Genomic DNA, 21006 nt, shown 5'->3' with positions numbered 1-21006 from the left:
TCCCCGCCCTCCCGCACCCCGTGACGCTCCCCCCGCCCCGCCAGGCGGTACCGGCGGGGGAACGTGCGGTTCCTTTCGGCCCGCAACGAGCCATGGGCTCGGCGGCGGAGCTCCTGCCGCCGCTCCTCGGGGAATGCGAGCGGGAAGCGGGGGCGGCGTTCGCACGGTACCGGCGGCGCACGGAGGAGCAGGTGGGTGTCAGCGGGGGGGGGGGGGGGGGCTGGGCCGAGGTTTCGGGGCTACCCCGGGGCGGGGGCGAGGCGCCGGGGGGGGGGGGGGGGGGCGTCCGCCACCCCCCCGGCGCCTCGCCCCCGCCTTCAAGCAGGAGAAAACCGTAAACGCCTGGGTTTACGCGACCCAGCCGAGCCGCGTGGGGTTGTTGCCCACGCGTGGTGCTGGAGTAACCCCCAGTGTACTCGCCCGCCCCCCTCCGAGGGGCTTAGTCCGCGTGGGAGAGGGTGGGAGCGGATGCGGGAGGGCGGTAAGCGGGGTGCCGCTGCCATCCGCGGAATTCCACAGTCGTTCAGCTCTCGGCCTGTCTTTTTAAAGACTTGGCGCTTGTTCGCTTGACTGTTTCAAGCTTTCGGTCCCTTCATTGCTCGTGAAATCGAGTGTGTTGTAATTGGGGGGGGGGGGGGAACACCGAGTCGTTGTTTTGACTTGCCGGCTTTCTTCGGGGTATGCGTTTTTATGGCGTGGTGGGTGGCAGTGGGCTTTTCGCTTAGGAAACGAAAGGAGCCGCGTACGGTTCCCTATTGTTAATTGTAAAATGGCTTTTCCACGCACTCTTTGTTTTGCAGACAGCGTTGTCCCGGTGCTCAGACAAAGGCAGTGGTCTTAATGCACCTCTGTTGACGTTTCATTTAAAGAAAAAAAAGAACACGACCTTTTTCAGATTCAGTATTTAAAAATGATCCGCTCCGAATGCCTCGAGCGGTTAAGTAAGAGAAATGCATTAGCGCTAATAATTGCACAGGGACAAACAGAGCTGCTAGAGTACATCCCAAAGTAATTTCCAGACAGTTTTGTTTAATTTGTTAATCGTTTCTGTTGAAAAATCTTTTAAGATGGTCATGACCGCGCTCAACCATAAGCGAGCCCTTTCGCAGCGAGAATAGCCTGATATTTGCAAGTATCTGGTAGTACTTGCCTGACGTTAGAGCTAGGAGTGGGCCACTTCTGAAAGAGGCTGGTGCTTGAGAGTTCTCTCGGTGACCATTTATGTAAGTCAGTGCATCTCCCTTGGCCCTTTCTCTAGAAAAATGGGGCAGAGCAGGGCCCATACCTGAATGTCAGGTGAGGCTGGGTGCGCCAAGAGAGGCGCAGCAGTTCCCCTCTCTGTGTCCACAAGCCCTTCTGCAGGATATCGCAGGGGGAAGAGTCAGAAATATTCACTGGTTCTGGCTGCTGGCTTCCCTGAAAAGAGAGGTTCAAAAGTTGTGTCAGATCATCTCGGATGTTGCTGCTCTGAAACTGGTTGTAACTCCTCCCTCCCTGCAGGTTACCGCTGCGGCTCCCTCAGTGATGTGTGTGGTGGTGTGGTTTCAGGGGATGGCACGGGCTGAAGAACTGCTTTCCAGTGTTGCCTAAACACATTTCAAAATGAAGCTGGTAAAGGTACCGCTTGGGTGGCCACAGGCACACTTGGCTGAGAAACTCTCTTCCCGCTTTTCTCAGGCACAGGGAGCGATTGCGGCCCTTTCTGGCGAGTTGGGGCGTAACATCAGGATAGCAAGGCAGAAATTTTAAATAGGCCATGAGGAAGAAAGAGAAAATCCTTCCTGTTTACTGGAAATGTCACACTGTCATAGTGTGAAGTATTTTTTCTGCATACTGAGGTGCCAGCAGCCGGACAAATAATAAACTAGATTTGGAAATAAGGAGTATCAGTTGCCTTTATTAATACGCATGGAGAATGTGAATATTGTATAACAATAAAAATAATCATAATTTGATAATTAAATGGGAGTATTTTATTTTTATATGTGCAGCGAATACTAAAGCTAGGTGAGGAGTTAGCGGTACATACACTTGCTGCAAACTTTGACTGTCACAGTCCCAGATTTCTCTTGTTCAAGGGAAGCACAGACACGTAGTTTGATTTGGAGGGGCTCCTGGGTCATCAAGCCTAATCACGTGCTGTCACTTTTTTGCTTTCATGAATGTGTCCAGATTTCTCTCAAAATAATGGCCCTCCCGCCCAGCCTCTCTGCTCTCATGGAGGGGCTGTTGCTGAACCCTGCCATTCCGGCAGGCAGGAATCCTGTTTCCAGGCTGGGTCCTTACCTGGAGTCCCTCGTGGAGGCCTGGTGTTGTTGCTGTGTTTGCTGAGGGTGTTTGCACTGTTAACGCAATTGCAGGTCCTCAGCCTGTGTTTTCCTGTTTCGTGTTCTCTCCTGAAGTATAAATTTGTGCGCCACCTTAGTGTTACATGCGATGCAAAAGAAATGGGTCAAAATCTGCTTTGACGATGGTGTAAATTCCTACTTCTCTCAGCTGGTGTAAAGCCAAGCCTGCGTGAGACCAAATCCTTGGGCCTTTTTTGAGAGGTTTTTTTAGGTGACGCCCTGGGGCTGGTAACCTGGGTGTGATTTGTTTTTTCCCCGTTTCCTCCAATGTAAACTCAGTTTGTGTAGGATCATACCTAGTAACATAATGCTAAAAGAATACCTTCCTGACAAGCAGGACCAAAATCATAATCTATACACCCTTTAATATATTTTTAAAAGAGAGTACTCTGTAGGAAAGAAATCTATGTATTTAATGCCAAACCCTCTGGCTTTAATTTTCTATTGAAGCTTATTACTATGTCAGCAAGGACATGCTTAATGAAATTACTGACAGGTACATTTTTAAAAGAATAGAAGGATATGGTACTAAATGTTATACATAGCCTTTGGAATTCATGATTGCAATAGACTGTAGAATTATGTAGTTCAGTGATTAGATTGAAAAGCTGAACTGGATGATAACGTGATTAATATCCTTTATAAGTTTGCATGCAAAGGCGAGAATAATTGCGCTTACTTCAGTCTTCAAAGCGCTGCAGAACCTGGGTAGTTTCTTCCACCTCTTCTGTATTGCATTGCTGGTGTTCACAAGTGGTATGTGAAGGCACTGAAAGATTCAGGTGCTCCTGAAGCCATGGGAGTAGGTTGCTGCTTCACCCTACGAGTTCACAATTTTTTCCTAACTGTTGATAGTTAGACGCACAAGTTGTCCTGTATTTTCAACATTGCTAGAGTTAAGGACCTCTAATCGCCTTCCCTAACCCACTTTCTAAAATAGGTTAGCCTTTGTCATGTTACTACAGCCTAAATCTCATCAACACCTGTAAATTAAATGACAAAATAAAAATAGAAAAGTGGAATGCGTGCGAGTGTGTAATAATAAAAGGGGAGGCAAAAGTCCTGCATTACACTAGGGCATGAGGTGTGGTGTTAGCAGGAGACACACCACCTGGTCCATCCATAGGGACTTTGGAGCCGAGCTGTGTTACAGCAGGCAGGGTTCCTGAAAGCTGTGGCACTGTGGCTGTTTTCTGTACTGAAAATTGTCTGTCTAGGCAGTAATGGGTTTTAGTCTCTTGTAATCTTAAGTTGAAGGCAATGGCAAAATTCCCAGTTGCTTCAGTGAGGCCAGGATCTCCACCTCGCGCTGGTTTAGGATGCATAGATTCCGAAGTGCCGTCCAACAGCTAAGCTAAAAACAATGCTTCTCTTAGAAAATGTCTAAATGCAGAGTTAATATGTGATACGTGTATTTGCAAGTAGATAAATTAGCTTAGTCACCTTTTCATTGATGTTGTATTATTAGTTAGAACAGCGTTTTACCTCTGTAAGTGGAATATTTTATCTTCTAACAGATGGGTTCAGATTTAGAGGAGCTATTACAGAAGGGTTTTGGTGTTTTCCATTGAGAATTATGTTGAAGAGGTATGGGTGTCTTAACGAAGTTCAAATCCTGAACTTTTTGAGTAAGCTTCCAGTATCACTAGTATTTCTCCAGCATGGAAAGAATGAGCAGAAACAAAACTAGAGGGTAGTAGCAACAGCCTTGTGGTATCCCTCATGTAAATGTTTCATTGTTCATCAGACTGTAGGATGGATGTGTGCCGTGTTGCCTGGAACGGTATCATTCCAGTCCTAAGTCAGTAGAGGCCAAGAATGTTTTAAAGTAAGCTTGTGTGTGTGGAAACTGTGGTGCCTGTCCTGGTTTTGGATGGGATAGAGTTAATTTTCTTCCTTGTAGCTGGGTATAGTGCTATGTTTTGGGTTCAGTATGAGAAGAATGTTGATAACACACTGATGTTTTCAGTTGTTGCCAAGTAATGTTTAGACTAAGTCAAGGATTTTTCAGCTTCTCATGCCCAGCCAGCAAGAAGGCTGGAGGGGCACAAGGAGTTGGGAGGGGACACGGCCAGGGCAGCTGACCCAAACTGGCCAAAGGGGTATTCCATACCATGTGATGTCATGTCCAGTATATAAACTGGGGGGAGTTGGCCTGGGGGGGGCTGGATCGCTGCTCGGGAACTAACTGGGCATCGTTAGTGGTGAGCAAGTGGTGAGCCATCACTTGGGTCTCTTGGGTTATATTTCACTCTCTTTTTGTTATCTTCCTTTTCATTATTATTGTTTCAATTATTGAACTGTTCTTATCTCACCCATGAGCTTTACTTGTTTTCAATTCTCTCCCCCATCCCACCAGGGTGGGAGGGAGAGGAGTGAGTGAGTGGCTGCGCGGTGCTTAGTTGCTGTCTTGGGTTAAACCATGACAGTGCCTAAGGCTGGAAATCTATTTCTAATTTATTCCACACTGAGATATCTGAAAATTGTAGGTTTCTCCTGCTTGCAGTTGCTGGGATTTGTTTCTGAACCGAAAATAGTAATACCTGACAGGGAGGGCTTAATCCCAAATGTGTTCTGGCTCTACAAATAATTTAACTCTGCTGCAGAGGTTCATAGCTACAAAATAATATGTGGTAATAACTTTCTAAAAAGTATTAGTGGGTGTTCTGAGGCTTGACAGCATTTGAAGAAAAACAACAACAAAACCCCCCTTCAGACGTATCTGTAGCACCTACAATTGATAGGATAGCATGCTGCTTGAATAACGTGAAGATCCCATTTTCTTAAAGAAAAAAGTATTCTGGAGATAGAAGCGAATAGAAATTTCTTCTCCTTAAAAGGCAAAATTAACAGCTGTTGGTTTTCAGCAAGTCAGTGCATTGATACCACGCTGAACGTACGGTGGTGGATTGCAAGCCTTTTGCTGGGTCAAGCTGACCAGTTTTAGTGGCGGAACCTTGATAAACAAAATCCTATGGAAATGAAGTGTTGCAGGTGTAAGGAGAAGGTGGATTAGAAATTGGTTTTGATCTAGCCTCTATCTAAAATTGCAGCGTGGGTGGGATCAAGTTACAGGACAGTAGCAGGAGGGGAAGGAGGAGTGTAAACAGCAGCCTAAAATGGGGGAGAGAGGCAGCAGATCTTAACGGGGGGGGCCGGGGAGAGAGGCAGGATTCCTCTCCCTCGGACCCTCCCGTGCTGGGTTCTTGTCTGTGACACTTTCTCATCTGGTGCTGCATTAGTGGGGAAATTTACTCCTGAAATTATGGGACTCAATCACAGTTTATCGAGGGAAGCCTCTGTTGCTCTTGAAGCCGTCTCTGCTCTGCACATGCACAAGTTCAGTATCTGGAAAAGTCTTTTCATCTCCTTAACATAAATCCGCTCCTGGTATTTCGAAGTTTGTTCCAGCAACTGTTGATTCTAAACTTGAGTTGCCATAAAAGCAGACTAAAGGGAATCCAGTGCAGTTGCTTTTCTTATGTTGTTGCTTGTTTCTATAGAAACATCTTGTTTCTATTTTGTAAATGGTGTCTGGATTCTTGCTGTGAAATGAACTTTAACCCAATCTTTGTTCTGCAATTTTTTATTTAAACTCCCTCTAAGTATGTCACTTTGATTGGTAGCTGTTGTAAAGCACTTTCGGTATTAAGAATTTTTCTAGTTTTCTTGCATTTGCCTTTTTTTCCCAGAGGAACAAGTTAAACTTATTTTTTTTTCTGTCTTGTTTTTCATCTGGAAGTGAGGTATGATTTTTTTTTTTTCCCCCTCATTTCCTAATCTATTAATCTTTTCATATTTAAATATCAGATTAAAATTAGTCTAGAGAACTGAACCCTTTTTTTCTTTTCTCCAGACAGTTGAAATTAATTTTATTGTCTTAATAGTCTGTTGGCTGAGTATCAAGATCTTTTTACTGCTTACATTTACAAGGTCAAATACTAATCGTTAGTTTCATGCTAGCAAAGGACACGAAGGGATACTGTTCTCTTCCTCCTGCAGTAGAAGAGGAAGAAAATCGGAAACTTTATTCCAATAAAATTATTTGCCCTTCTTGGGCAAATTTCACTTTCTTTTAATTACAAGTAAGAAATCCTTTTAAGTACGGGAAGGCAGGGTGAAACCCTGGTCACGTGCCAGGTGTTACTAATAAGAAAACTGTCTGGTTTGCATATGCGGAGGAGTAGGAGGCAGAAAGCCTGCGCCCGGCCGACCCACGCGTCGCAGGGTTTTGTGCTGGTGCCCTGCGATGGGGCGAGGCTGCAGTTCGGAGAAAGAGGAGGCCACGGCCTGGAACTTGCCATTTGCTAAAACTCTCCAAAGCCGGTCCGTGGGCAGTCGGTACGCTGGGCGGTCAGATGGGGCCGAGTACCAGCGAGAGTGGTTAATTCATTCCTCTGGGACTTACCTAACTATAAAATACCTGTAGCTGTGTGTTGGCTGGTACGTGTCCCTGTCTGCACCCAACAGAAGTTGGGCTCTTATTTTGGAGGGGAGGGAACTTGTGGTTTCTTCCATCCTGGTCTCTGTCATCTGCTCGCTTTCTTCTCGTATTTTTCGGTAAGATTGAGCTTGAAGTATTTTCAGTTTTAGTTTGCATCCTCTAAAAAGAGATGACTTTGTGAGGTGCTCTCTTCTGAACGTTAATGTTCCAGCTTTCAAAAATACAGAAGTATTTTTCAGTTTCTCAGTTCCTGAAGTCACATCTCTGGCTTTTTTGACATTTAAGTGCCTATGGGCTTCAGCTATCAGACACACCACCTGTTCCCTGGAGCAAAAATAACCATGACTGGAGTGAAATAGATAGTGAGCAGTTAAATACTGCAGAGGAAACAGTTTACTTGAAAAAAAGGAAAATGTGCAGGTGAGTATGTAAATGTGATATCCCTGTGTTTCTTTAATGTCTCAGATGTTGTTAAACACGTGTTTGCTACTAAACTCAAAAGAGGTTTCTTTTCTATCTAATGTGGAAGTAATTCTCTTAAATATGCCATCTCTTCTTTCTTTCTTTTATAACTATAAATGTGACCGATTGTGATCTGAAGCATGTTACAAGTAATTTGGAGACACTGCTGCTTTTCTGTGTTGGAGATGAACTTTGTGGATACCTTTTTCCCACTCCTCTTTCTCTTTGCTTTCTTTGCCTAGCAGCAGCTACTCAACTGTAAAATCACGAGGTTTTACATGGAGAGCAGTTATTTTCCCAGTCTACTGGACTGTTCTCCTCCATTGCTGGAGTTCACATTTGTGTAATGTGCCTTTTGCGCAGTTGGTGTAAGAAGAGAGAAGACTGATAGACTTGGACTCCGCATGGTGCTGTTGTCAAGTTGAGTGCAGGGTGGGAATTTTTCAAGTCGTCTGAGCAACAGAAGACTGTTGGGGTTTCTTCGATTCATTAGTCATGAAACATAGGAAGACGGATATTATTTGGTTTGTTTTGAAGGATCTTGTACCTTCAGAGTAGTTGAATGGATTTTATTTTTTCTTTAACAAAACATCCTGAATCTTTAGGTGGAGCAGGTCCCTTATGTTCACCCACTCCCTCCTCCCACAGAATGAAGGCTGTTGAACTTCATCCAGTTATTTCACTCAAGTCAGTGACTTTTTTTTCCACACACGCAAGAAAATCACAAACCACGCAAACCATCTCAAGATCCTTACGCTAAGTATGGAATAGTCTGGACCAAGCTGCTGCTTCAGCAGATGAAATGCCTGGAAGGCAAGACCACAACTACACCTGTTTTCCTCACGGCTAGTGCAGTGGTGAGGTTACAGGACTGAGAATCATTGCGATCGCTTCGGAGCCCTTCAGTTTGTGTTCCTCCCAGACAATTCATCCAGCCCACAGCTGCCTTTCCTGGTGGCCCCGCAGCACCTCTCCCATCACACTAGCCGTGTGGCAGAGGGCTGTGTGATGAAGCAGGGCTGTCTTTCTTCCAGGAGGCTGGCAGGAGGCACCGGCCACAGCTGCTGGAGCAGCTGGGGTTGCTCCTTTCAGACCTCTGTCCAAGGATGAGCCCTGGGAAGCCCAAGTTCTTCTGGCAGGGTTGGCAACCCTGAGCACACAGAGATTCACCTGCACACAGATGTTGCAGTGGTTTGTCACATGTGATCTGCACGTGGCCAGCAAATCCACCAGATCCAGCAAGTGTGTGGTGCCCTGAGCGTGGGCACCGGGCTCCATCTCTTGCCGAGGGAAGTGCTGCAGCAGCGGCTGTGCCCCTAAGAGAAGCTGCAGGGACTTCCAAGCAGAGCCTGTTGGCAACGCTGTGTAAGGACATCTAGTCTTTGTGTAAGGACATCATTGATACTGTCCTTCAGTGAGCTAGCGTTGCTGATAGCAGAAAAAAGAAATGCTAAATCTGTGCTTCCATGCTGTTTTGATGAGCCACAGGAGAACAGCTTTCCAAGCGTGTTGGGTAGGTTCATGTCCCCTTTGGATCCATTTGTGTTCTGCATCCTCTGAGGGCTTGGCAAAGTTACTTGGTGTGATCTGCAAACGGTCAGGGGCAGGAGCTTTGTGCTCCCAGCAATTTGAAGGGAAAAGACCTTGAGCTGGCTACATTATACTTAGGAGGTGCAGACAGGGATCAGCCTTAAATGACTGTGAAAAGTTCAGTGCTAACTTTATCCTTCTTTCCTAGGGAGTAGCGTATGAATCATTGCAAAGATGGATTCTTTGCAGGGGGGTATGTTCTGATGGGCTCTCCTGTTTCTCTGCATGGTCAAAACACCCTTGATGGGAAGGGGGTAAGCAAGAAAAAGTTTCTGCTGTCAGACCAGTGTGGAGCGGCCTCTGCTTGTGACTTACCATGTGCTTTCCTGAATTTAGGCAACAGTGAGTTTGAGTGTGGAAGTTTGCCATAAGCAAGGGTAGTCAGTGGTGAGAACACACGTAATTTTGCGTGTTATGTTGATGACAAACATAATTGGTGAAGCCACAGCCGGATGTTTGTTGGGTTTAGTATGCTGAGTTTACTTTACCTTCTCTGTTGTTTTAACGCTAGTCCAGGAAAACATTCAATTACACAGGAGGTTTTTTGTCAGAAGCATTTCAGGGATGTAGGAGTACTAGCTGTGGTGGAAGTGGACAGAACTTGAGCTTAGTATCTCCTCTGCGACCTCCTCAGAGACTTTAATTCTGAAAAAGGTCCTTTTATGGCATCTTGCATCTGAGAGGGCACGTAATGCTTCTCCTTAAAGCATCCAAGCCCCTAAGCCCTTTGGTCATAACAGCTGGGTAAATTTCGTTACAGTTTCCATAGTAAAGTTCTTCAGAGTGTGGATCTTCAAGTTCTGATTTTCTGCCAGTAAACAGTAGGAGACAGCAGGCAACAGCTTTGCTGATACAAATGTGCCAGTTTGAATAGGGAGGGAAATTTTATAACACTAAACATCTGAAAAGACAAGAGAAAACTGGGTGCTTGGTGGGAACCCTCAGGTACTTCAGTAGGCTTGTGAAGAACATTGTTTGTGCATATGTACTGAGCAACAGGACAGATCAGACACTTCCCTTTCTGTTCTATATGATAACTCCATTTTTAATTTTAAATAATTTAAAGTAAAAAAATAGAAACCAAATATGAAATGGAGTATGGAGTACTGTGTCCAGCTCTGGAGCCCCCAGCACAGGAAAGACTCGGACCTGTTGGAGCAGGTCCAGAGGAGGGCCATGAAGATGATCAGCGGGATGGAACACCTCTCCTGTGAGGGAAGGCTGAGAGAGTTGGGGTTGTTCAGCCTGGAGAAGAGAAGGCTCTGGGGAGACCTTATTGCAGCCTTTCACAGCTTAAAGGGGGAGTATGAGCAAGATGGGGACAGGCTTTTCAGCAGGGCCTGTTGCAGTAAGACAGCGGGTAATGGTTTTAAACTAAAAGAGGGCAGATTCAAACTAGATGTAAGGAAGAAATTTTTTACAATGAGGGTGGTGAAACACTGGGACCGGTTGCCCAGAGAGGTGGTAGATGCCCCATCCCTGGAAACATTCAAGGTCAGGCTGGATGGGGCTCTGAGCAACCTGATCTAGTTGAAGATGTCCCTGCTCATTGCAGGGGGCTTGGACTAGGTGATCTTTAAAGGTCCCTTCCAACCCAAACTATTCAACAATTCTATGAAATATTTTTAAATGACAAAAAAAAAATTATTACACTATATGAAAGCATTTAAGGAATATAAAATGAAAAGGCAATTGAGGCAATGAAGCCATACACAGTGGTTTGTATAAAGGAATCTGCTAGTGTAATTTGCTCTAAGGGTTTTGATGATGCCAGTATGTCTAAAATAAAATCACTTAGATGTAAAATTAATTTAAATTACAGTAACAAGTAATTCATTACAGCAATTTGATAAGAAACATTAGGTTAGGAAACAAATGCAATCAGCATTTCTAATATATTCTTTTTTTAGCTTCATTCACACAGGAAAGTCCCATTCTCCTTTCGCCTTCAGGAATAATCCCATATGTCTGTATCTGGTGAGTGTCTTTCAGCCAGTTGGAGGAAGGAGGGGAGGGAAGTTGGGGAGACAATACTGCTGTTCCTTCCTTTTCAGGAGACATTTTGGGCATCCATCTATATCCATCTAGATCTCTGGCGGCACTTCTGCTCCCCAAGCCCCTCTGAACTTCTTCATCACTCTTGTCTTTCAAAGAGTGAGGGTAGGCAAACAAATTAGTGCAGATGAAGTAGACAGACCTCTCTTAGGTTCCCTCCTGCATTGAGGCAGATGAAGTCTGGGGGTGCCCCCTGCGTAGTGCATGTTAGCTATGAGGAGAAGAGCTGCTGTAAAGGCCTTGAAAGCACGTTTTCTCTGGGGCTAGTGCAGGTAAAGAAATTCCCTCCACTCTCTCTTGATACACAAAAAATTCTTAAAAGTTATGAAACCAAGGCAGTGGCATTGATTTTTAAAACTACCAACTTTGAAACAGAAACTTCTTTTGCTTTTAAATGAGGAAGTTCTGTTTTGTTGGAGGCAGGGGCTGCTCAGAATGGGTACATTCCTCTTTCCGCATTTTTATGTTATGGTAGTGTCTGTCTAGCTTCAGGCTGATTCAGCAAGATTTATTATGAAGACAGTTCTATGGAAATTAAGAGTCAGCAGGGAACTGTGTGCTTGGTGAAGACAGACAATTTCTAAAAACATTTAGAAAAGTACTTTTTGGGGGGGAAAAAAAGTATTTTGTTCTAAGGATACGGTTTGAGAGCTACTGGCACAGATGCAGGACTGTACACTGTTTCTACTGTTGCCCTGAAAATTAGTGAGAGAACTTCTAGCTGCAATGTTAAAGCTTATTTAATTTTTTTTAGCAGTTCGGAGTATTGTAACATTACTGCTGTTTGTCCTAATGGTACTATTTTAGCTACACCTCTGAAGAAACATATTTGTCCAGCACGTGAGATATTATGCAATAGTAAAGAAAAATATGTCATGTGTGTTTTATGGCTGATCATCTGTTTTAAGCTTCACTTGTTTTTTGCTGAGTTGCCTGAAGCAAGACGTACTCAGCCTGAATTAACTGAAGCAGACTTTGAAATCTTGAGAATTTCCATGATCATTCTGAAAGGTTTTGTAAGCTCTTGAAAATATTTGGAAAAATAACTTGACACTTGTTTTGTAATTACATACTTGTCAGTCTCCATGTCTAGAAGTTTTTCATAATCACTTTTGGATTTCGTGAATCTAACCTTGTTTGAGAAGGAGAGGGTGAGATAACATCTTGCTTTAAAAAAAAATAAAAAAGACCTGGGCAGCCTAAGTAAGGTGGTATTTACTCTGTAACCTGCTTTAGAGACTCTGCAACTTCTTGCTGTTATCTTATCAAAGCAGAGTGGGGCTGCTAGGGAAATCCCATGTCTTACAGCTGCCTCATACCAGGAGAGACGTCGTCAGCGTGGACAGGTACAGTTAATCGTGTTTAGCTGGCCCGGTGAGATGGAGCTGGTGGACACGTGCCTGCTGGCGGTCTCCTTGCCAGCGCTGCACTCTGCTTGCTCTGTGCAAAGGCTTCCAGGATGTTGCTGAGTACCATTAATAATCCAGAGGCAAAGAAGTGATTCGTTTGTTTTCCCTCTCCTAGTTGCACTGGCCGCTGGCTCAAAGCCTAAGCTACTTTGCTAGAAAATACAGTGATTTCTCCTGCACACATTGCCCGTTTCTCTCAGAAGTGGTCTCCGTGCCGCTTGATGCGAGCTGCGCGCTGAGCCCCTCCGCCGTCATCCTGTAGGCATGTGTTCCCTGGGGTCTCTGCATGCAGGGAGCAAGCAAATACATTTTCCCTTCACAGCACATCCTTTCTCTTTTCCCTAATCGTTGTGATCAATATACCACTTAGGCTAATAGTTTGTTTGTCTTCCTGTGTTCTGTGGGAATGGAGGGATGAGCGTTCCCTTAATAACACTGTGTCCCCGGGTGGCAAGGCCCCTGCCCTGCCGAGTCTGCAGGAGCTCACAAGAGGTTCTGCCTTTCTTGAGGAGACTAATCTTGAAAGGCTGGAATTAACGAGGCATCAACATTTATTTGAATTAAATAAAGCACAGCTAAAGCCAAAATGCTGAAAATTGGGGTTTCCATATCCAGTGAGGGGGAGAAAACAACCTGGGCCTGAGAAGCAGGCGGAAAAGAGGCAAGGCGGTGCCTGTCAGCACGGAACCTCCAGTACTGCAGTTCTCCACAGTCAGGCTCCTGTGTAGGCCACAGAAAAACTGAACACAATATTCATTACTGTTTAGGCTTCTTGCACCCCTCCCTTCCTGGGATTCAGTACTGAAGCTTAAACCAAAATCTTTATGAATAAGCAAATAAAAAAATGTGCAAGCACACACAGCTGAGGGACCGTAGGGGTTTTGTTGGGGTTTTTTTCAGTAGCGGCTGTGGTGCTTTACCCAACCCTCATTCAGTCAGAAGGTTCTGCATCGTGGCCTAAAGTCTGGCCTAGAAAAAAATATACGAGCTTCCTTTGGTCTTTGCTGGATGTTTTTTCCATGGGAATGGGAGTTCACTTTATTACTTGCTCTCTAATGGAGAGCCTGGCACTGCTGTGGGAGGGAATGTCTGTTTCTCCACCGAGACCATGCTGTATAACCAGGGACATAGAATAGCTTTCATCCTTGAAGAAAGAACTAAAGATACATGTTTGCTTTGAATCCAGGAGTAGACAAATTGCACATAGAGTTTGCAGGCAATTTGTTGGACCTATTGATCAGTTGACTGAAATATTGATGAGTACCTGCCGCATGTGTTTTCGTTGCTGCCTAATGGAAGGATTAGAAAACTCGTGTTCATCATCTTGAAAGCGTGTTCTCCCTGTCGTACCCAAACACAAGGCAATAAGGTTTTGTGCAAAGGATCTCTGGACACTGGGGAAGGCGAGATGGGATTTCAAGCTCTAATCTAGTTGCAGTTTACATGTTGAAATAGTAACATGTTTTCTGCAGTGATATTTAAATATGGCATCTTCATCTAAAGATGTGCATCTGCCTTCCTATGCATTTGCCCCATCGTTTTTCTTTTAGGGAACAGTACAGAACTTGTTTCCCCTCCCCTTTTGCTTCTTTGTACCACCACTTTGCATCTGTGCGGTCCTTAGGTCTGTCTGCCTTTGCCTGACTTTCACAGCTTTCTATGCCAATGTGGGGATGGATGTTTGCCTTCTTCCCAGTGGAATCCAGTGCCCTTCTTTCAGTGGTGATAGCAGCCCTTCAGTTCCCTTTGCTTTGGTGTGAAATAGTTCATGCTTAATAGTTTTGTATTGTTCTTGTGGTTCTGAAGATACTCTGGAAATAATTTACAACAAATCTACTTCAGTCACATCCCCTCCCTGAAATTACAAGCATCTAATTCCATTTTGGTTGCCCTGACATCCACGTTGCACAGACAGGTAAGATGTATGACCTACAGGAGAGCTTTACCCCTCTAGAGTGGCATTTGGAGGGGTGACAGGCTGTCATATGTTTGTAATATCACTTCAGATGCCCCAAGTCTGGACAAGTGAGTGTCATCCTTAACGTTGTACTGAAGTCACAAGATACGTAACACTTTCAATTTCTTGATTTAAGGAGTAGCTTTATACCACGTATATCTTACTTTTACACATTTGAATAGAAACAGCTGAGACTCGTTCAGAATCACAGTAATAAGAATTGATTGTACAACATATTTCCTAATTTTGTCTTCTGTCCGCAGGTCCAGCAAGAACCAAGAAACCACACCACAGAACCTGTAATAGATGACTATAAAAAGATGGGGACTCTCTTTGGCGAACTGAACAAAAGCCTTATCAGAATAGGCTTCACAAGGATGTACTTTGGAGAACGGATAGTAGAACCTGTAATAATTATATTCTTCTGGCTGATGCTCTGGTTTCTTGGCCTACAAGCTCTTGGACTGGTTGCTGTTCTGTGCCTTGTCATTATTTATGTACAACAGTAAAATTTTATAGATGCTGTTCAAAATATGTATTTCAACACTGTCACTATGTCAGTGGATTTATGTGTTTAGGTAAATGGGTGGCATATCAAAAGCTGCAATGCTTCGAATTGCATTTCACTGAACTTCCAACATTTGGGGTGAGGGGTGCTAAAATTATGCATATTAAGCAAAGTCAGCAGTGCCCTACTACATCTTTCAAGGGCAAAAAAGGAGATGTTTGAAATAGAATGATGTCCAATGTACTGTTCTCAGCACTCTTGGGGCCTTAGTCCAAGGATTGTCTTTTTGTTCCCCTCCCCCAATGTTCTTGCTTTGTATAGTGAAAATTTCTTGTCTGGTTGTAAGAGAACACTTCATGCAAGTGTCCTCTTTCACTGTTGGGGGGGGGGCTTCTGTACTGTTTGTTCCCTGAATCTGCATAATTTGCTAGGTTTTTGCTGAAAACCTAAATCTGCACAAGGGAGGTTTGCTAACAAACCTACAATGGCAAATATTCATAAGGTGAATACAACTTCCCAACACAAAAGCACCTTTGGTTAGTTTAGCTTATAGCAAGCTTTCCCCCAGGAAACAAGTTATGCCAGCAAAATGCTTTTATACTAATACTAGTGACTTCACACAAGGCTTCAGCTGTTGTTTAGGAGGAATCGCAGTCCTATATTGGCCAAATGGTCTAATGTAGCTCTGCCTTGTTTTTGGAAACATACTCGGCTCCTACTGCTGTTTTTCTTTCTTTTGTTTTATATTTGCTCTTTCCCCCAGCCCTTGTTCTGAAGATAAATACTGGGATAAATATTTGGATAATTCATGGACTTCGTAGGTAGTTACAGCTGCAGTGTTGGAGAGTTGCCATTCCAGACGGCAATGCTAGAATATTGTCTGCTTCCTCTGGGTCGTGTGTGAACCATCTGAACAACCAGATATGTATCAGACCAGATCTCTTAACGCTTCCCTTATTTGCTGCAGCGTGGACCCAATACAAGCTAGAAGCTTTGCATACATAAGCAAATCAGACCTGTTTCCTCATGCAAGGCAAGAAAGTAGTTGAAATCAGGTGGTCATTTTATTTAGTAGTCTTAACTGGTTGATTTCCACATGTGGCAACAAAAATGCATATCTATAGGTGCATATCATGCGCAACACAAATCAGAGGATAGGATATATACATTCAAGAGTAGGTGCAAAATTCACTCTGGCTCCCTAGGAGCCACACCAGGGGTATGTTGAATATTTCCAAGTTGAACCTGCTCGTTTAAAGCAAAACAGTAAAATGAGACAGAATCTTTACAAAATAGGCTACCAATTTAATATTTGCCCTACATTACTTTCAGTAAGAAACTTAATTGCAAAATTGACTTCATCTATGGTGGAGTGCGATTATACATTTAGTGAAAGAGATATAATAGAAGATGTGAAATTTACAGAAAACTACTTAACCTTTTGCAGTGACTTTTTTCCTAAACATTTTTATACTAGCAGAGATCAACAATAGATTAGTTGAAAATGCTGTCTTATCCAGAGACTTTTGAAGTTAAGGGGAGCTTCTTTGTGTTCCCAGTCCTGCAACTGGATTCTGAAGGCTGATTTTATGCCTACATGGATCATGTTGGTTGCTGGGCTCTATTTCCAGGACCCTTGGCCCCAGTCCTTACAGATTTTCCTATTAGTGAAATAATTGTTATTTAGGGCAGTTGAACGTGAAGGCCCAGCTCCTCTATAAAGCCTCTATGTGCCTATAAACGCCATCTGTAGACATGTCTCTGTGCTTTTCTAACGGAGGCGTAGTTACCTTCTGAGAAGCCAGGTCTCCTCTCCAGACCTTCACATGATCTTGGCTGTGGATCCCAGATGCTCTGCTGGACCGGCAGGGCTGCGGGCGAGTGGGACTGAGGCTCAGCTGTGTGTTTAGATGGCAGCCGGCATTGAGTGGCACCTTGTTAAATAGTTACACTGGTGACAGGGAAATGTTTGACAACAGAAGGTGATCCTGGATACAGGGGTTTCTTATTCACAGCTGGAAGCCCCAGAGCAAACAGCAAGTACAGGCTGAACTCAGAGGTAGGAGCTCTGTACTCACAAGTGCCTAGGGGTAAACTTTAGTTTTGTTTCAAGAAACTCAGAAAGCAGAACATCTGTTTACACCTTTGCATCTTTGTATAGATATAGTGGTGGGTTTATGTGTATTCTTCTCTTGTATAAGGGCTGTACTACGAAAGCATCTTGTCATTTAAAAAAAAAAAAAAAAAATCCTTCCTTTCTTCCCACAGTCAAGTCACTGTTCAGAGGATCTCATCCATTTCCTTTTGTCCTGTAGGAAGAAGTGTCTCTGTGATATCCTTGTGGCAGTAATACTCTTGTGTAAAGAGACTGTGCTGTGAGATGGCATGTATTATTTCCTTGAAGTGGTGATTTTGTTCTGTACATAAGGAATCGGGAACAATGCAGCAAGGGTGTGACTGACAAGTTCAGTGAGGACATTGTTTATATGCATGTTACCTTTTAGTATGTGCATAACTATGACTGTTTCACTCAAGAAGTCATTTCAGTTGTTCTTTCAATGTTCCATGTTTGTATACAGGTAGCTTTTGGAGTGTGTACAGTGAATGATTTATATGGTTTCTCTTAAGGGTAACTTAATAACATCTTGTCCTTCACAGAAGTTTTTCATTTTTAAAAACCTGAAAAAATAACCCTCCTAATGGAGTTAGGTTGACTGAAAATGAAAAAAGAAAAATAACGTATTGCATGGAAGATACCCCTCACCTGTTTGGTTTCATACATTCCATTGTATATAAGAATTTGCACTGAATCATCTGTCCTAATTTTGTGCTATTGCTATGATTTTCCTGTCATTTGCAGGAAAGGAAAGAGCAGTCAAGGAAAAAAGGGGACTAGGACAGAATCAGATGGAAAGAGTTGGAAAATGGAATGCAGTGAAATGATGCATATGTGTGTCAAAAGAAATCTGATCATAAAAGTGTGCCAAAAGTGAGAGGGGAATGGGTGAACAGTCCTTGCATTGTGTTCTTCCTTCCATCCAGATATAGTTCCAAGGCAGAGGAAGCACCAAACATTCAAAGGATGTCCCTAGCTAAAAGGCAGGTGGTTAATATATAAAAAAAGACAATTTCACTGTTGTCTATATAGTAAAAATTGATAATGTTATTTATATTGGTATATGTGATTATTATTGTTGATAGAACTGAAAGCACCTTTATGCATCTGTGTGTAGGACTGTATGAAGGAATTATGTCCCTTAAATCTGTGTTAAACAACAAATTATGTAATTCCTGTTGGTCAGTGTTAAAATATTGAAAGCTTTTTACATAACAGCTGTTTTTTAAAGGATGGACTCTTCAGTACTGTTTCACACCTGCCAAATGCATAAATGCTTGAACAACTGTGTACAGAGAAGAAACTCTACGTGTAGGAGAATCTTGGAGAACCCTGTTTGAACTGAAAAATCATCACATCGAAACTGTCCATATAAAAAGGAAAAATCATATTTCTTAAAAACTCTGTATTAAATGAGTCCTATGGAAAGCACTTTGTTATTCTTTCTAATAAAAAGTATTGCCATCAATGGGAGCTGTGAATTCTTTGTGGTGCTTTGTTCAAGGTTACTTGACTCCTTTCAGAATTTCATGGTAGGCCCAGATGAAACGAGGCAGCGTTCAGATATCCACTGAAATCCGTTAACTTGCAGCTAGTGGAGAAATAATTGCAGTAGAAGAGCTGAATAAACTGTGTCAGGTCTCTGTGGTTGAGTATGCAGCAAGTTACGCTGAATTAAAAAAAAAGTAGTAGAGATAGATGTTAACAAATAATGGCAACTTTATGGTGTAAAGTAGCTTGAATTTCACAGCATATCTATTTTGTATCCAGAGCAGCCTCTGAACCAATCAGATGTGGTCAGAGGTGTGAAAAATCCTTTAAAGTGACAATTGCTGTGCCACAGAAAGGTTTGGGTGTTTTCATTTGTGTTTTTTTTAAATATGCGTAGAACAGCATATGGTGTCTAAATAAATGCTCTTCAAACTGTTCATTCGTTTTTTGGTTTTTTTTTTTTTTCTCCCCAGGTCAGAAGAGTGGTCATTCTGCCAGATCCAACAGACACCTAAATGTATCTGTGTCGCTCAGGCTGCACAGTGAGTTAAGCAGTATAGGTTTCCTAAAAGTAGCAAAGTTGAATTTTGGTCCTTCAAACTCATACTGGTGGTTGTGCACAAATAAGTAAGGCTCACTGCTTGAATAAATTCAAGCCTTCAGGTTCTATTTCTGATAAAGTATCTTGGTCAGGCCTTTTATAGGGTGCATGCAAATTCAAGAACAACCTGGCTTTTGACTCTTTGATTCTTTCTGTCCTGGGCTTTACTCTATGTTTTGGAAGTTTCTTTCTTAGCCCCTCCCCTCTGCCAGAAATGACAGCTTTATCTATCCTCTTTTTACTTTCCTCCTTTCACTCTGTAGCATTGCCTTCTCTAGGGCTCTTCTCTTAGAACAGTCTCTCTCTGTGCCAAGGGTTCAGGCTTTTTTCATCATTTAGTCTTCTTAAAAGCTACCTAGGCAGAAAAATCTATTTTTAGTTGGATATTTTGTTTTACTGTGTGCCTGCTTAACACCAGAGGGGAGGAAATCAGAGGATTTTAAAAAATACATATATGCTGGGTAGTCACTTCTTTTTTAGGGTGTAGGGTAAAGAACTGTTGGTAGATTGGCACCAGGATTTTGAGAATAGGTGGTCAAGCAGCATGTGGCTTAGGCTTGTTTCAAGCTTACACAGGCAGGTAGACTGCTAACTTCCCCTTAACTCTTGCAAATACCTCAGTTTCTTCCAAGAATGTCTCCAAATGCATATAAAATCAATATTCCTTTTGCACTCACTCTGAAGAAACTGAGCTTTCATCAGCTGTTTTATGTAGAGGAACCAAAAGGAGATGAGAATGGGAAAGGGGAATTGGAGTTACAATAGTGTTTTTAACTTGTGCGCAAGCTTGTGGTCTTTTCAAATTTTAGTCTTGTATTATCCAGATAATGTTCTTGTCTTGTATGCAGTTAATCAGAAGTCTTTATATCAGCCCCAGCCTGTATATTTTTCCCAATTAATACGGAAGTGAAACAGCAGAGATAATATATGCTTTTTCCCTGAAGAATTTATTAAAAACAACTCCCCCCCTACCCCCAAGTGGCAGGAGGGGTTTGACAGGATAAAGCCCTTCTGATGAGAGGAGCTGCTCTTGGTGTAGCCTCAGGTGAACTGGCTCCTTCCCAAGGTACAGCAGGCTACCAGGGTGCTGGGGAAAACATCTTGCCCAGCCCCAGGCATCACTGAAATAGCAGGAGTCCAAATGGCATGGAAGGGGAAAGAGTGTTACACCACAGTCCAAGGGATTTGATTGGACAGTGTTTGAGACAGAGCTGTTACGGAGTACAGCGTCTAGGTTTTATGTTCATTACATGTAAGTTAATTAAGCCCAATTGTTTCTTGGCTTGGCCTGGCACATCACCTTGTGTTCAGAATGAACACTGCTTGCAGCAAATGTTTCTGCTTCTGGAACCTGTCTGTGTCTGCCTAGGCATATTTTAGACGTACCATTTACTCTTAGTTGCATTTTAAAGCCTTACAAGGGAAAAGGGTTCATCCTCCAGTCCTCATTTGGTTGAGGGTTTAATTAATATGTGTGAGAAGGGAGCCAAATTAGTCACTGGCAAACTGTTGAGGGCTTCCTTGTAGAAGAAGAAGCTGTTAACTGATGTGCGGGTGACAAAGGTACAAGAGATGTGGGTTTGCATGCTGTCCAGAATGGGTGGTGGAAATTGACCATTTTTCTGTCCTAATTCACAAATGAATTATCTGTTTTCTAATGTAGCGATCTTCCTCAAGCTAGCTGGAACATACTTCCCAGGTACAAGAGGTCTGTAGCAAAGAGATGAATTATTAGGTAAGGAAAATCCTTTGGCAACCAAAATCCTGTTCTGTAAGTATCGGACATTGAGAAGTCTCTTCTTGACTTGAATGAGGTTTGAGCTCTTTAGTGCTTTGGCTTGTTAATTCCTTATCTTGAACATTTTACCTGGTTGTCCTTTTAAGTCATTCTTTCACTGATGTTCTTTCTAAAAGCTGTTAGTTCAAAATCCTTGAAAGCTGCTCCTCTGTCAATAGCTGTTACCAGCAGGGCTGAAGATAGCCTGCGCATACAGGATGGCAGGTCACAGGGAGAGACTGGCGTGT

The 21006-nt window shown here is 43.2% G+C and overlaps 1 protein-coding gene across 1 annotated transcript; it reads left to right on the top strand.

The window, feature by feature from the left end:
- The first annotated feature begins 30 nt into the window (after positions 1-30).
- FAM241A (family with sequence similarity 241 member A) lies at positions 31-18362 on the top strand. Its single transcript, XM_069782753.1, has 2 exons — positions 31-191; positions 14529-18362. The coding sequence occupies exons 1-2, from the start codon at positions 93-95 to the stop codon at positions 14772-14774; spliced, it is 345 nt and encodes a 114-aa protein (XP_069638854.1). The 5' UTR covers positions 31-92; the 3' UTR covers positions 14775-18362.
- The last annotated feature ends 2644 nt before the right edge of the window (positions 18363-21006 follow it).

Source organism: Haliaeetus albicilla, chromosome 1 (genome assembly GCF_947461875.1).
Source record: "Haliaeetus albicilla chromosome 1, bHalAlb1.1, whole genome shotgun sequence".
Taxonomy (NCBI): Eukaryota; Metazoa; Chordata; class Aves; order Accipitriformes; family Accipitridae; genus Haliaeetus; species Haliaeetus albicilla.
Note: the sequence above shows the minus strand (reverse complement) of the source record. Positions and strands in the feature narration are given on the sequence as shown.

What these genes read in the sequence shown, in the direction of transcription:
- FAM241A (XM_069782753.1), top strand. Translation starts at nt 93, where the DNA reads ATGGGCTCGGCGGCGGAGCTCCTGCCGCCGCTCCTCGGGGAATGCGAG. An exon ending in GGCGGCGCACGGAGGAGCAG is followed by an intron (nt 192 to 14,528) that starts GTGGGTGTCAGC and finishes TTCTGTCCGCAG; the next exon opens with GTCCAGCAAGAACCAAGAAA.